At 48.7% G+C, this 16,549-nt stretch overlaps 1 protein-coding gene across 2 annotated transcripts in view; it reads right to left on the reverse strand.

Moving 5' to 3' along the window:
* Nucleotides 1–16,549, reverse strand: part of TTC7A (tetratricopeptide repeat domain 7A) — a 123,350-nt gene that overhangs the window by 83,278 nt on the left and 23,523 nt on the right. For both annotated transcript variants that reach the window (XM_070379626.1, XM_070379627.1), the window contains 2 exons: nucleotides 7,388–7,518; nucleotides 5,097–5,212 (listed from right to left, as the gene is read on the reverse strand). In XM_070379626.1, the coding sequence (XP_070235727.1) occupies nucleotides 5,097–5,212; nucleotides 7,388–7,518 (247 nt within the window). The remainder of the gene's footprint in view (nucleotides 1–5,096; nucleotides 5,213–7,387; nucleotides 7,519–16,549) is intronic.

The following is a 16,549-nucleotide window of genomic DNA, read 5'->3' on the forward strand; positions in this document are numbered from 1 at the left end:
GTACGGGGAAGGGAGCAGGCAGCCCTGAGGGGTGAAAGGAAGGGGACCTCAATGGAGAGGGAGTTAACAGTGCTCTGAATTCCATACGCCAGTGTCTTTTCATTCCCACTCTCCTCTTGGACCCTCACACCCTGGGATGCAAGACAGAGACCCCCTGTTAGAGGTGAGGGTGGGGGCAGAGGAAGAACGCACTCAGGGTCACTGAGTGCCTCCCCATTCCTCAGCCCTGCTCTGATGACCACCGACTCTTCAAACCAGAAGCTGAGACCACACACACCAAGCAGGGGCATACTCGCAGGAACATGTGGCAGGCTGTGAGCACCTCGGGGGGTGGCCATGGGGTCTTAACCTGATATCTGCTGTGGGCAGTGTAGCCTGGTGGTTAATGGTGTGAGGCAAGACCAGCATACGCAGTCCTAGCTCTGCTCCGGACAAGTCACTTGTGTTCTCTGTGCCTCAGTTTCCCATCTGTCAAGTGGGGATGTGAATGACAGTATTTACCTCAGAGGAGGGTTGGAAAGACAAAGTACACAAGCAAGCAATGCACAAATTCAGCACTTAGTGCGTGGTATGTATTAGCAAAAGGAGCATTCCTTATGAATGAATGAAGGGCACAGAACGCTAAAATCTGAACCACCTGGGGAACTCACTGGCAGTCCAGTGGTTAGGGCTTGGCGCTTTCACTGCTGCGGCCCAGGTACCATCCCTGGTCGGGAAATTAAGCTCCCACAAGCCATGCAATGCCGTCAAAAAGAACTGTCCCCTCCCCCCAAAATCTACTCCTCTGCTCCACAGGGCTCCCCTACAGAAAAAGAGCACCTCTTCTCCTGCGAGAGGCCCTGACAGGAAGGAGTTCTTAAGCAGAGAGCAGGTGTCAGCAAACTCTTTTCTGTAACGGGCCAGGGAATAAATATTTTAGGATTAGCCATCCAGTCTCAAGCCCAACTACTCAGTTCTGTGGGTGAGACAATATGCAAATAATGGGTGTAGCTATGTGCCAATAAAACTTTATTTGCAAAATCAGGGTGACAACAGTCTCCTGCTAAAGGGAAGCAGCCAGGTGGCAGCTGACTGAGCAGTAAAAACAGGAACCAGCCTGCCAGGTCACCATCTCACTGAAACTGAGGTTCAGTAATCAAATAAGAACAAAATAGCAGATGGTGGATGGAGCTAGAGTAGACAGGGTGCCACCCAATGGCCCCACCTCCCTGGCCTGGTTGGTGTGAGGCACCCAGGGGCACCCAGGCCAGTACCACCCTTGGGAAGAAAACTGCCTCGGCTCTCTGGGCCTCCTGATCCTTGCATCCCAAATGGGGACACCACCACCTCCCTGGCCTAGCACTTGAGAGTTTTTTCTTTGTAAGTGTAAATTTAAAGCTTGAGGCAGCTGCCCATCTAGCTGTGGAGTGCTTCTAAAAAATAATACAAATAAATGATAATGACTTTCTAAGCAGCTGTGACAAATAGGGTGCTGGGCTGGGTGTTCGCGTATGAGGGAAGAGCAAGGAGGGAGCCTGTGTCCCTGGCCGGGACCGTTTCCCTTTTCTTACCATTTGGAGGACAGGACTTGTGGGGCAACCCACTGCCTCTATCAGGAGGGCGGGATAGGGAGAAAGGAAGGGGCACAGGTCTCCTCCAGGCTGGGGTCCAGCTGGGGCAGGACCACCTCTCCCCAGGCCCGGGCCCACCTCCGGCCATCTCAGCCACCTCTGCCTCCGGGGAGTGGCCTCGCCACGGCCTGCTCCACATTCTGGGCAAGGACTCTGCTTCCTTCTCTTCCAGGTATTAAGCGCTGAAGCTCAGAGCTTCCAACACCCCAAATGGGATGTGGCTCTGATGGGACTGGAATGCCTGCTGGATGGAAAAGCTACCTGGGCCAGAAACCATGCCTCCAGCCGGCTGATCCCCCTTAGAGTCCCACCCCAAACAAGGGCTCCATGTCAAACCAAGCTGAAAACTTTACATGCCTTTGGCTCCTCCTGAAAATTTACCAGCTGCATTCAAGCTCCTTGGAGTTCCTACAGGATTTGAGAAGTCTTTAACTCACTGTTTCCCAGGTGTATTTGCCTTGGAGCATCCCAAGTTCCCCATCTAGAATCCTCAGCCCCATCCTATCTTCTGCCCCACCCAGATTCCTCCTGTCCCTGGGAATCTCCCTTCCCTCAAAGCCCAGCTCAAGGATGACCATCCCAGCCACGTAGCCCACCAAGTTCTAAGCCCACCTGCAGGGTGGGCCTGGTCATCTTCCCCTGACCCCACAGGGAGCAACTTCATAGGGAAAAGCGATGAGCAAGGGCAGAAAAGAGGCTTGCAACCAAGCCCTGAGTGGAAAACGCAGGCCAGAAAGTGGCGTACTATAAATTATGATACTGTTTTGTTGCTGTTTAAAAAAAAAGAAAAAAATACACCTGTATATCTATACATAGGAAAATGTGAAAAGACATATATCAAATATTAATAGTGATTATCTGGAGTATGGGAGCCGGAAAATTTTCTTCTGTACAGAGTCAGACTGTAAATATCTTAGGCTTGGAGTCATATAACTCTGTAGTTGCTCTAATGCAGCCATAGATCTAAAAGCTATCTAAACCAATGGGAGAGCTGTGTTTTAAAAACACAGCTTTAAAAACCTTACAAAAGCAGGTGACTGGTCAAAAGGTCATAATTTGCCAGTTTCTGATATGAAGATTGAATATGTGGTTTTTAATTTGTCTATTTTATATTTTTCAGTATTTTTCAAATTTTCCACCATAAACATATTACTTATATAAACTAGGAAGGAAGGAGTGATCAATAAATTGTTCGTTTTGGGGAAGGGAGAGATAAAAATTAGGTATTTGGGATTAAAATACACATACTACTATATAAAAAATAGATAACCAATAAGGACCTACTGTATAGCACAGGAAACTATAATCAATATTTTGTATTAACCTGTAAAGGAAAAGAATATAGACAAATACATGTACATATATGTACAACTGAAGCACTTGGCTGTATACCTGAAGCTAACACAACTCTGTAAATCAACTATATTTCAATAAAACTTTTCTTAAAAAAGCTTGCACTGCGCTGTGAGAGCTTACAGAGCAGCCTCTCCCACACATCTTGGTGGCACAGGAATGGAAACCCCTACGAGGTCCGAGCTGGCCATCTCTGTAGCTCAAGCAGGACTTCCCTGTAGCTCAAACAGTAAAGAACCTCCCTGCAAGGCAGGAGACCAGGGTTTGAGCCCTGGGTTGGGAAGTTCCTCTGGAGAATGGAATGGCAATCCACTCTAGTATTCTTGCCTGGAGAATTCCATGGACAGAGGAGCCTGGCGGGCTACAGCCCATGGGGTCGCAGAGTCGGACACGACTGAGCGACTAACACACACGTGAGGTCTAAGCTGGCCATCTCTAGTGAAATGACCAATGCGCATACCTTTTAATCCAGAAAGTCCCTCTGTTAGAATTTACCCTGTAGGTTCCCACTGAAATAATGCACCGGTGTGGTTCTGTTCTGGACTCTGGAATATGCTGAAAAGAGCCCAAGTCTGGAAGTGACCTATTTGTTCCTCAGTCGGGAACTGAGTAAACCAGTTCTCAGTAAACTGAGGACATCTGAAGTAGGACATCTGAACTACAGGGCACTGCAAATACTATGCAGCAATGTGAAGAAAAGGCAGCTCTGATGTGGAACAATCTCCAAGAGATACATTTTAAATGCAAAAAGGCAAATGGGAGAATATGTATTTTAAAAAGGAAGAAAATACTACATGCATATAACCACTTAGGAACGCTGCTAACTATCTTGGAATGACACAAGAGCCTAGGAACACTGCCTACAGAGGAACCAGGAGGCAGGGGGTGGAGATGGAAGGAAAACTTATTGTCTCCTGTACCTTTTTAATTTGGTTTCCTGTGTAAGAGTCTTCTACTCCAAAAATGTTAAAAGAATGAATAAAGTGGAATTTAACAAAATGAATCACACCAAAAATGACACAGGGGCTTCAGAGGACTCGAGCCAGTCAGAGCAAAGAAAGCTGATCCCGACCCTGTTTCCTCACCTGTGGGGAGGAGGGAACCTGTGTGGCAGGCCCACCTCCGCCTGGGAGGCCTGAGAAAGGCGAGGTGTTCGCCCAGCCTGCACAGTGACCACCTCCATCGAGCACACGAGTCCCCACTCCCCCAGTCCCCCTGCTTGTCTGGACGTCCTCACAGCCCCTCCAGTGTCTGCAGAAGGCGGTAATGATGCTAAGGGACTCGGGGCACAGGAAGCCCAGGCCCCTGCCTGCCAGTCTCCGGCCTGGTGGAGGCCTTGAGCCCTGTAGAACCGCCAAAGACCCAACACCGCCAGCAACACACCCTCCCAGGTTGGGTTGCCTCTTCTTCCATCTCCACCACCACCCAACGCACCCCGTGAAACACCACGCTGGGCCTGGCACCTACACCCCAGCCCTAGCCCCAGCAGGTGGGAACATCCACCAGGCTCTTCACAAGGAGGGTGCGCTTCTTAACCCCAGGAGCAAAAGACTAAGAAAGGGGTTCTCGGCCCCTGTTTGTGCATCCCAGGGCTCTCCAGTCAACACACAGGAGAACGAGCTTCTTGCCACCTCATATGCAGGCAGTTGCACCCCCAAAACAATGCCAAGCCTTTACTTTCACATCTCCCCTGGCATCTCACAGCCCCCTGAAAGATGGAACAAGCAGGAATTGCCTTTTCCATTATATTTTGGAGAGAATGAGGCTCAGAGAAGCGAAATGACCAGCTGACACTTCAGGCGACAGCAACCACCGCCAGACCGCCTGGCTCACTGCCCTTCACTCTTCCCATACCCCGTCAGGCTCCCGGAACCTCCGCTTCTAAAGACAACCATCCTGCAACACGTGCAGGCTTCACTGCTTCAGCAGCTTCCTGAAGCCCAGTCCCGGTCCCAAGCTCCTGGGCACGCTCATCTGACAAGACAGGAACAAGCCAACCCCCCGTTGTCCTCTCCAGGGAGTCCACACACACATCCCCAAGAGACAAGGGGGACCTGATTCAGCGAGACCAATGTGAGCAGCTTCCAGGACGGGAAGAAATGACCAGATCCTGCTCGTCTGCCGGCGACCTACCCCTTCTTCAAGTTCGTCACATAAGCGCTCTGGAGGGCGGCTTCCAGGAAGTAGGTGAGCTCGTAGTCGACTGGGTGCGAGCCTTTCAGGTGCCGGGATGTGGTGTTACTTGTGACCTAGCAAGGGGGACACAGAGACAGCTGCTGTCTGCAGGTTCCAAGGCTGAGGGGCTGGGGCCAGGCTCAGCCCAGGCGGGGGCAGTGGCTCCAGCACTTCCCAAGCCCCCAGGCACCTCAGGGACACATAGCTCAGTATTCAGACCAAACGCAACCTGACCTGCTTCCATTTAAAATAAGTCTACAATATAATACTTTCCAGCAATATTAACTATTCACATGAAATGTTACAGGAGTATCTAAGGGAACACAGAGACTAGCAATGGTTACGGAAGAACCTCAGCATCTTCTATGCTTTAAACTGAGTGGATAGTTTCCTACCCACTAAGTATTATATTGTATGATTTGAAGACAGACTACATGTCATTTTTATTATACTCTGTCAATCTATAATATATTAGACCAATGCTTTATCTAAAATGCTTTGATTTTGTGTATCTTGACAAATTTTACTACCATATGTAATAAACGTGTATTTTTGTACTTGGAGAAACTTGCTAAATTTTAAAGTTGTTTGGTTTTAAAGGCATTGATAAGGGATATGTATGAAGTCCATGCTGTCTTTCAAATAAAACACTACCCTTCAGAAAAAATAAATAAATAAAATAAGTCTAAACCATTCTCTGCATGCAAATACCAGATGCCCATAACAGCCTTTCAATGCTGGTTTTATTTGCACTTCAGAGGAAACTGAGGCTCAGAAAGTGCCTGAGAACACAAAGCTGGCTTGAGCCATGATCTCAGACTCAAGTCTGGCCAGCTACACATTCCGGGCTCTGTATTTATTGGTACATTCATTCAACAAGCACTCAAGTGCCTACCAAACGCCAGGCACTGCACTGGCCCTGTCACATACCTCAGAACAGCTGGATGGCTGACCCCGGGTCTCTGGGGAAGCTGAGGAACAACTATATTATTAACTGAGCTGTCACTTAAGCTCAGCTCTGGGAGGGCCTGCCTTCACTATGCCACCTCCCTCTCTGATCCAAGGGGAAAAAAATTAACGAGCCATCCACCTTATTTTTAAAAAACTGACGTAGGTTTAAGAAGGATTCTTAGTTCCTCAGAGGTTGGGGCTGGGTCTTAGAAGGCACACCCAGTCTTGCCGAGAATGCACAGGGTTCTACGGCCTGCCCTCCCTGGACCCACATAACCAGTTATCGAGGCCCATCTGTGAGCCCAGAGTCCCGGGGTGCTGATTCCAGCCCTGAAGACCATTACAGCTCATCGCCTGCATCATCCCCTTTAATGAGTCCAAAGGCCAGGCTTCTACTGAATGGGTGACTTTCTCTTTTTCCTGAATGCTTCCTTCAAACCATATGTAATTCCAATGTGAAGAGCTTCTAAAACACTGCATGTGACCTTGGCAGAGGTCAACTCAAGTCTCCACGTGGACCTGTGCCAGGGAATACACTCGAGTCCTGTTTCTGCAGCTTTAAGAATGGGCCTCTTTCCCACCAGGGGAGCCAGTAAGGGACTCCCAGGGCACCTGAGAGTTGAGAAGAGTGTCTACAAGGACTGGCCTGACTGCACCCTTCCAAGGGGAATGGGTGGTGGTGATCAGTCACTAAGTCATGTTCAACTCTTTGAGACCCCATGGACTGTAGCCCGCCAGGCTCCTCTGTCTATGGGGGTATTTCCCAGGCAAGAATACTGGAGTGGGTTGTCATTTCCTTCTCCAGGGGATCCTCCTGACCCAGGATCGAATCTGTGTCTCCTGCAGTGGCAGATGGATTCTTTACCACTGAGCCACCCGGGAAAGCCCTCCAAGGGGAGAGGAGTGGGCAAACAGACTAACCTAAGAATCATCTATTAAACAGGGATGCATATAATACCTACTTCATAGAGCTGTTGTGAGGGCTGTCTCAAACAGGGCTGTCAAACTTGGTCACACGAGCTGAGCTCATCAAGGAGTTTGCTGGCTCCCCATAGACAGTGTGGACTCTTCTATTTAGTAAAACTGTTTTCTGGCAGTAAAGAGTATCATGCTAACAGGATCAGGATACTATAAGGAGTTTCCAGAGCACCTTAAGGATGGGTGCAGGGCCCTCTTTTCTAATTTGCACAAGCATAACCTATGGGGTTAGTTGGCGAGACTGGAGGGCTGGGTGGTGCACAGATACACATGCTCAGCAGAGGGCAGTGATGACGACGGGGTTGTCATTTCCAGCTTACCTTCTCCAGTTCCTGCAGGAACACCTGAGCGATCCAGGAGGCTCTCTCAAAACAGGTGATCACTTCCTCCTCCCTCTCGGTCAGGCGGGGGCGGGAAGCAATGGAGTTGGGCAGGCGTTCCAGGGAGAGGCCTGCAGGAGGAGGGGCGCACTTCGGACCTGCCCTGCTTGAAGGTGGGGGCACCCAACTCCAGCCCCCTCTCAGGCGCCCAGGGTGGTCTCATCTGAGACTCTGGAGCAGCCAGTGGGAGGCAGAGGTCCAGGGAAGCGGGGGAGGGCCTAAAGCAAGAATGGCATTAGCAGCGGCTGGCATCAAGCAGTGGGCAGACAGCAGGCACCCGTGCCCCATGTGGGGAACCACACTGGTGGTACCCGTATGCCCAACTCCTGCCTGGCCTTCCAGGCAGCACTCCACGAAGCAATCCTGACCCCTCCCCAGGCACTCACCACGTCTACATCCTGGAGCGGTTATTTACATCCAACTCTTCTCTCCCCCAGTAGTTCAACTTGAGCAAATGAGTCTCTTTAGACTGTCACAGTGCCACAGTCCTTGCACATGATAGATGCTTGATTACACAGCACTTACACACAGACCTCTTGAGGAACCAACCAATCTCTACCCTGCCTACGTTACACACTCAGGTCCTATGTGCCTGCAGGAGAATCTGTTTTTGTGTCCCTGGCATTCACTTCCCATTCTTTCAGCAGCAGCACCTCACTTTCCCTTTGAGTGTCCATCCCGCAGCCTCAGCCCCTATCTCACCTCCAGGGCAGGCATGTGATCCAGGCTGACTTATCATCAAGCCCACAGTGATTGGCTAGGGTGTGCACTTGGCCAGGTGGGGCCAAGAGGACCCGATCCCAGAATTCTCACCCCTTCCACTGGGCTTGTTAAGCTGCTAAGAGGTCAGACTGGAATTGTTAGGGAAAGCTGACCTTAAAACGAAGCTACATAACGTGAATGTCATTAATGCGATGCTACACTTGAAAACGGTTAAGATGGTGTATTTTATACATATGTGTCTTCTTACCAAAATTTAAATATAAGAAAACATAACTCTAAAGTCAAAACAAAAACAAAAATCCCAGAATTATAAGAAAGCAGGAAGAGAAAGCTGTGAAGGAAAACAACTATATTTATATCTGTTGTTGTTTTAAGACAGGAAAAAGATTGACTAAACGCTTAGTCATTAAAAAAAAAAAAAAAAATGAAGTCTACACAGAGCAGAGATGAGACATGATGGTAAAGGGCAGATTCCTAAAGAGTTTGAATCTGAAGAACTACACCCTGAAACCTTCCAATGTAGGCACCAATAAATCACTTCCCCGACTTCTCCCTCAAGGCAGGGGAGGGGTCAAAGTCTGCTTAAATTGTACTCCTGACATGTGCAACTCACAGTCCTGACTAGAGAGTGCTGTCCTAGATGGTGGTTCTCAGTGGGCAGAACTCAGATCTTTCTCATCTTTGTGCCCACACAGTATGTGACATGTAGTAGTGTTCAAGATGAACTGACGGAAGGAAGGGATAAGAAGAGAATCCTCATCTCTCTGCCTTTGGCCTTAACATCCAACTGATGACCATTTTAACATTTCAAACCTCCTCTCCCCTTCCCCTCTCTTATTTCCTTATTTCGGGCTTTATCTCTTGAGTAGATAAAGAGATAAATTGCCTTCCTGTCACGTGCAGCTCACAGTTCTGCCTCCAGGCTCTCATCCATCCTGCTCATGGCTCCCAGGGTGATCCTTCCAAAACTCTTCTGCTTACAACCCCTCCAAGGGTCCCTGCTGCTATAGTATAAGGTCCAAACTCCTGACTCTCTGTACCACACCCTCCAAAGTTCATCCCTGTCAACTCCCCAGCCTTGTCTCTCACCACACATTATAGATTAAATGTTTGTATCCCCTTGAAAGTTACATGTTGAAAACCTAAAGCCCAAGGTGATGATATGAGGAGGCTGGCCTTGGGGAAGTGATTAAATCCTGAGGCTGGAGCCCTCGTGATAGGGATTAGTGTCTGTAGAGACCCCAGAGAGCTCCCTCATCTGTTCCATCATGTGAGCACACAGCAAGATGTTGGCAGCCTGCAATCTAGTTCAGCAGTAAAGAACCCACCTGCCAATGCAGGAGACACAGGTTTGACGCCCGGGTCACAAAGATCCCCTGGTGAAGAGAATGGCAACCTACCCCAGTGATCTTGCCTGGAGAATCCCATGGACAGAGGAGCTTGGCAGGCTACAATCAGGGGTCTCAAAGAGCCAGACACAACTTAGCAACTAAAAACAATAACAAACAATCTGGAAGAGGGGCCTCACCAGAACCTGATCTTGATTTCAGACTTCCAGCCTCTAGGACTATGAGAAACAAATGTCTGTGGGGTATAAGCCAGCCAGTCTGTGGTGCTTTGTTCTAAGCCTGAGCTGACTACGGCTCAGACTGCTCCTCTTGCCTGGAATGTAAGGACCCCCCAAAGTCCACCCAAAATTACAGCTCACCTTCTGCCCCACTGAGTGCCACCTCCTCTGTGGAGCCCCTCCTGATACACCCTGGCATAACCAACCATCTCTCCTGGTCTACACTTTACATATTTCAGCCCCACTATTTTTTATACTTATTTATTTGTGCACATGTTTGCTCAGCCAGACTGTAGGCTCCTTAAAGGCATAGACCTCATCACGCTCCCCTTTCTACAACCTGGCACACAGTAGGCACGATGCAAGCACTGGCTGGCTGAACAAACGACAAGCCTGATCAAGTCTGACAAAGTAGAGTACTCTACAAACCGAAGGTAAGGAATCACTGCTTTTCTTGGCGAGATGTCAACCCATATGGATTCAGTGACCTTGCCCTCTGCCAGGATGGGGTGTGAACTGGTTCAAAGGTTAGGGTGCCTCAGTCTGGGAAACGTTGGGCACAGGCCGTGAAGGCCCTTGCTCAACACAAAGATTCAGTTACCCAGGTCACCAAGTGTCAACATGCCTCTTGCCAAATGACTCATGACCAGGAGAGGACTGAAGGGGGAGGAGGAACAGAGGGTGAGCTGGAGGAGACGCAACAAGAAGGCGGAAGAAGGCAGGTCCCCTGCATCACTGCTAGTGCTGGCCCAGCCTCTCCTCTTGAGACCATGGCCAATGCCCCCGAAGGATGGCGGGACACAGAAATGTTCAGGGCCTGGCCTGGAAGCCAAGCGCAGATGGCTGGAGGGCACAGCCAACTCCAGAAGACACAGAGAGGGTCTGCTTTCACTCATCCTGTGCCCACCCTCCCCAGCCCGGGCCAGAGATATGCCACTGGTTGGGTTCCCTACTGCCCTACCTCTGGGCCCAGAACTGGGATGGGTGATGCCAGCTGCCTGGCAGGTTCAGGCTGCCAGTTCCAAGACCCTGCTGGGCTGGCCGCAACAAAGCATCTGTCTGTGGGGCTGCCACCTTCCCCAAGCTTCATCCGTTCCTTCAGCTCCTAGCAGGGGCCTCTCCTCTAGGAGAGAATTCTAAACCCATCCTCCTTAGAAGCTCACAGCGAAACCACCTCTTCCCTGAAGGCTTCGGAAGTCTCTCGACTCCAAAACCAGCAGAACGTTTTAGCTGCGTCTCCTCTTCGTGTGCCCTTCCTCTCTGCCCATTTCTGGTTGATCTTTGCACCCAGCGAAAGCAAGACCTGGTGTTCAGTGAGTGGAAGGATGCATAGAGGAATGTGCACGTTCACTCAGGCAGAGTGCAGAGCCTGGTGAAGTTTCTTCCTCTCTAAAAAACAGTTCATGCTGAATTTATAAACAAACCGTAGCATTTTTATACAATGGAATACTACTCAGAAATAAACAACACAGATGAATCTCTCAGAACTTATAATTGTGCAGAAGAAGCCTGATATCAGAAAGTACAGGCTGTATGATTTCAGTTATATGTCATTCTAAACAAGAGCAAAATTATTACCTGTATTAATAGAAACTAAGCAATCATTGCCTGGGGTGGGGTTGGAGAAGGGACCAATGGGTAAAGGACCTGAGGGAATTTTCTGGAGTGATAGAAATGTTCTTTGTCTTTACTGGGCTGTTGGTTACATGGGTATCTACATTTGCCAAATTCATCAAATTACACACTCAAGACCTAGGAACTGTATAAAAATATATCTAAAAACAATAAAAATATTCCTCTTTTAAAGGAAGCAATTATGACTATGGAACTAATGAAGATCAAATTAGAGGGGATATAGTCATTGATGTGGTGGTGTATGAAATAATTTCCAACATACAGAAGACCAAAAAGCTTCCTGGAACTAGCAATGGCTCCTCCTAGTGAGAGTCACAGTCCAATCACTGAGTTCTATCCGTAAAAAAAGGCTTCTTTGTCTTATATTTGCTCTTTGATTCATATGAAAGTCCATTTTCCTGTCTATGAATATCTAATGGGAAATATACCAGGGACTCCAGGCCTCGAGTTTCTTCACCCTCTGCCCTGTGTGTGAGACCATACGAGGTCCAAGGCGGAGACAGGCTGCTCCTGAGCCTGCCCCCAAAGGATCCCAGTGGATCCCAGCCCTGTCAAGTGTCAAGAAGCCAGGGGCTACCAGCAAGCATTGGGTACCACCTCCTGAATTTCCACTAGCAGAGGGGTCTTTCTGTGAAAACACCCTGTCCTATGAGAGAGGGGAGTTCCTCTTTCAAGAACTCTTGCTTTTTCAAGAACTCCAAACTTTCCGTTTGAAGGCAAACTGACCCTGGCACAGCCCTGGGCTCAACACACAGACTGGCCCTGGCCTCATCAGTCTGAATGACTCATCCCATCCTGGACAGCAGTTCTTCCAAGAAGCCCCGCCCTTGGAGCCTGGGGTTCTGGACGTGGAGATGGAGAACGCGATGCTCCCTCTATAGTGGAACTTTCCAGATATGTGGAGCCCTCCCTCCTGCCTACCCAGCTGGTCAAAGAGTACAGGGCACGCAAGAAGGGTACACCCTATGGAGGTGGAGGATGGGAGAGAGGAAGACATGCAAGTGACTGCTTCAGCCCTAAGAGAGGAAGCCGCAAGGCCAGGTTGGGAAGAACCCTTATAAATCACACTCAAAAGCGGACAACTGTGGGAATACAAAATGGTACAGCTTGGTCATTCCCCAAAAGATTAAAAACAGAATTACCATATGATCCAGCAACTTTACTTCTGGGTATACACACAAAAGAATTGAAAAAAAGGTCTAGAAGACATATGTGTGCACTTATGATCATAGCAACAGTATTCACAATAGCAAAAAGACAGAGGCAACCCAAGTGTCTATTGATGGATAGACAAAGAAAATGTAAGATATATATACAGTGGGATATTATTCAGCCTTAAAAAAAGGAAATCCTGCCATATGCAACAACACAGATGAACCTTAAGGATATCATGCTAAGTGAAATAAGCCAGTCACAGAAGACAGAGTCTGTATGATTCCACTTCTACGAGGGACCTAGAGTAGTCAAATCAGAGACGGAAAGTAGAATGGGGACTGCAAGGGGCTGGGGGAGGGGAACGGAAAACTGTTTACTGGACACAGAGTTTCAATTTTGCAAGATAAAGCGTTCTGGGGATTGGTTGCACAACATCATGAATGTACTTAACACTACTGAACTGTACACTTAAAAATGGTTCAGATAATAAATTTTATGTGTATTTTACTGCAGCTGAAAGATTTTTAATGGTTAAGATGCTAAATTTTATATTTTACCAATTGAAAAAATTTAAGAAAAGAAGAGCAGACAATTTGACTTGTATCAAAGTCTCTGAAAAGTGCATATACTTTGACTTCACTCTACTTCTAGAAATTTATCCTTAAAAAAATAATGTATGCAAAAAAATTAAAAATTTAGCTTTAAATATATCCAGTATAGCACTGTTATAATGGCAAAAAAAAAAAAAAAGGAGAGAGAGGCTTAACCTACAGGTTCAATAACAGGAGATAAGTTTGCTAAACTGCAATAGATTCTTGCAATGAAATGCTATGATGCTACTTTAATGTACACACATACTAGAAACTAGTTCATAAAATATTAACTTCAAAAAACAAGTTAAAAAATACATGAATGTATGAACTTATTTCTCTTTAAAACATATAAACCTACAGGAAAAAAAGACTGGAAGAATATACCCCAAAATATTTGCAGAGATGTAAGTCTCAGTTTCCCCAAACACAAAATAAGATCGCTAACAGTGTCCACCTCATAGGTTGGCTGTGAACATTAAGTTTGATGATATACTGAAAAACAGAGCTTGTGCTCTCAGAAAACCTTTCAAGTAATGCTCAAAATCATCTCTTAGGTAGGGGTTTAGCCCTTTCCAAGAATGACAAATGGGAAATCTAACTCAGGGAGAAGAGATTCCCTCCAACACCTCCACTCTAAGTGCCAGCCAGACCCAGGTCTTCCGGCTTCAACACCATCTGTCCTCTCAGCCCAGATTCCACACGTCTTTCCTTACTTACCCTCGATGACCCACCAGGGGTTCCCAAATCTCAGGCTTCTGGCCACCCATGGGGTCCTGCCTTTCACATGTGTATCTAACGGCTGAATGACAGCTGTCTACCCTGGCACAGCTGGGCCATAGTGTCAGTGCTGGTTTCTCAAATGCACCCCTCAGTGTCCTGTCCAATTTCACACCCCCACCAACTACTCTCGGGGGTGGCCTCCAACGATGGAGGAACGGGCCACGAGGAGACGATGCAGGGAGACCACACCAACTCCTTCACTTCCAGCTCCACGGTCTCCCTTCTGTGAGTCCGCCCACCTTCCTGTCCTGTTCTGTATCTCTCCACCCAGGCAGGACCTCGGTAAAGGCTTGGTGAGCACACAATGAACACACCAGCCCCTTGCAAGACGCCCAGACTGCTCATTCCTCTCCATCTGCAGGCCAGCCTCTCACTCCAGGGCTCACAGTCTGGGGCCAGGGCTGACCTGCTTTCCCACAAGGCAGATGGCCCACGCCCCTTTGAGAAGGAAGCCAAAATAAACAGCTAATTCCTGCCATACCAGGACTAAAAAAACCCCCCAAACCAAATATCCCACCATATCCTGCCCTAGGAGCTGCCTGGTGTTCTTTCATTTTTTTCAGTTTTACTAAACCCATAAAATTGTATTCTTGCCTGGAAAAAAATCCCATGGTTTGAGAAGCCTAGCAGGCTACAGTCTTTGGAACCCTACTGAGTGATTGTGCATGCACGCATAAATGGTTAATTTTTTTAAAAAGGACACGTGTGCATAAGCTTGAGCTTACACACACACACACACACACACACACACAAAAATAAAGCCATAAAGTCCCAGGAGACAGTAGAAGAGCTGGCGGTTTCAGAGACTGAATGAACAGAAAAAAAATCTTGAGGGGTGAGGAAAAGATAATTTCTCACAGCTACTTAATGTTTCTTACATTTTTACTTTTAAATTTTCACAGCACTTTCACAATTTAGCATCATACTGCAGTATTCTGGGTGAACCAGGGCCCTCTCCCTCCACGGCCAGGCCATCCTTTCATTGGTCGGCCAGCAGATATACCTCCCAGGGTAGCCTCCCTGGTGCTGGGCTGCGGGCAAGAGGCAAAGGGACTGGCTTGGCTAAAGCACAAGGCACCTCTGGCTTTCAAGGGGCCCACAAGCCCCAAACTAGGTAGCAATGACTACGTCTGTAGGGCTCAGGGCAGGACACACGGCCGCAGAAATGGGGGGTCATTACCACACTGAGCAAGGGCCAGAGAACAGGAAGCAACACAGGCTGGAGGAGAGAAGGGAGCTCTTTGCCAAAGAACTGCTGAGAGGTGGACAGCGGCACTGGGGCTTTCGGGGCTGAACTGGGTAAGGCTCAAGATGTCAGAAGAACAGGCATTGAAGCATCATGCATGTCCGTGAGAACTGGGGATACCCTTAGAACTCAGATCAACAGAAAAGACGACAGTTTGTTATGTGGATCCACAATGGCCTTGCCTAGACTACTCCAGATGGACCCAGACAGCGTGCTGGCCAACAGATGAGCCCAATTTTACGGGAAACAGGCTGTGCCACACCTCATGGTATGGCCACATAGGGCCAAAGTTCTGGAACACCAGCAAAAGGGATACCACAAGCCTTCCTGCCGGCTCTTGATGGCCCCTTATTTCCCAGTCCCTCCAGCATACCCTCTTAGTTCCAGAAAGGTATAACTATACCCTACTCCAAATACATCACTTCCATTTCCCCAGGGCCTCCCTCTGGATTTTTCCTTTACCTGGAAGGTACCTCTTCCATCCATCTGCAGCTGATCCATCCTAAAGTTCAGCCTCACCTGCCAGCTCACCTGGGAAGGCCCCACAACTTGCTAGGTCTCACTCACTTCCCTCTCTGGAACAGTGGATCAAACAAGTTCTCCCTGGACATCAGTGATTCTCCTACTTGGAGATGGGCAGCTGAGGAGCTGTAGCCCCCAAGAGGATTCAAAGACTGACCCTCCCACCCCCGCCAAGATGTTAAGGCAGAGCAGCCCACAGAACTGGGGGCAGCCATGTGGCCAGGACACCATGGCCAGGCAGCAAGTCTGGCATCCTGCCCAGCAGGCCATGGGAGTAAGCTACAGACCAGCCACCACTGGGTGTTCCCGTTTCCTGCTTTTCCCAAATGGTGGACTTCACGGACACTACAGCCTGCTGATGCACAGGCGGGGCCGGAAAGAGTGGCACTAGGTGGCTTATGACTCATCAGCGCTGGGATGGCCCTGCATGCTGCGGGCCTCTTCCAGAGCAGCTGCTTCTCCCGGGGCACAGCACACCAGCAGTGGGCTTTGCTCACCTACCTGCCACTCCTCTGAGAGGAGGGACCCGAGTTGTCCATCATGGCACCCCCACCAGGCACTTGCTGGATCAACTGCTGGCAAATTTTACTCTCTCCAGTGGGAGCTGGGCCAGGGGTACAATGACAAGACACCAGACCCCTGGCAGGAGAAGCAAACTGACCTCTAACTGGGGAGACTGGGCCAACGTCCAAATGAGCTTGACAGAGGGAGCGAATGCTGTATTCTGCAGCTACAATCAGGGGGATCTCCTGGTGGAGGAGGCACCTGAACTGTGTCTGGAAGGAAGTGTTGGTGCTACCTACACGTAGAGGAACAAAAATGGGGTTGGTTGGCGAGGACAGTGGCCCAAGAAAAGGTGAAGGGACAGAACTTTCTAGATC

This window comes from Bos mutus, chromosome 11 (genome assembly GCF_027580195.1).
Source record: "Bos mutus isolate GX-2022 chromosome 11, NWIPB_WYAK_1.1, whole genome shotgun sequence".
In the NCBI taxonomy this organism is placed as follows: Eukaryota; Metazoa; Chordata; class Mammalia; order Artiodactyla; family Bovidae; genus Bos; species Bos mutus.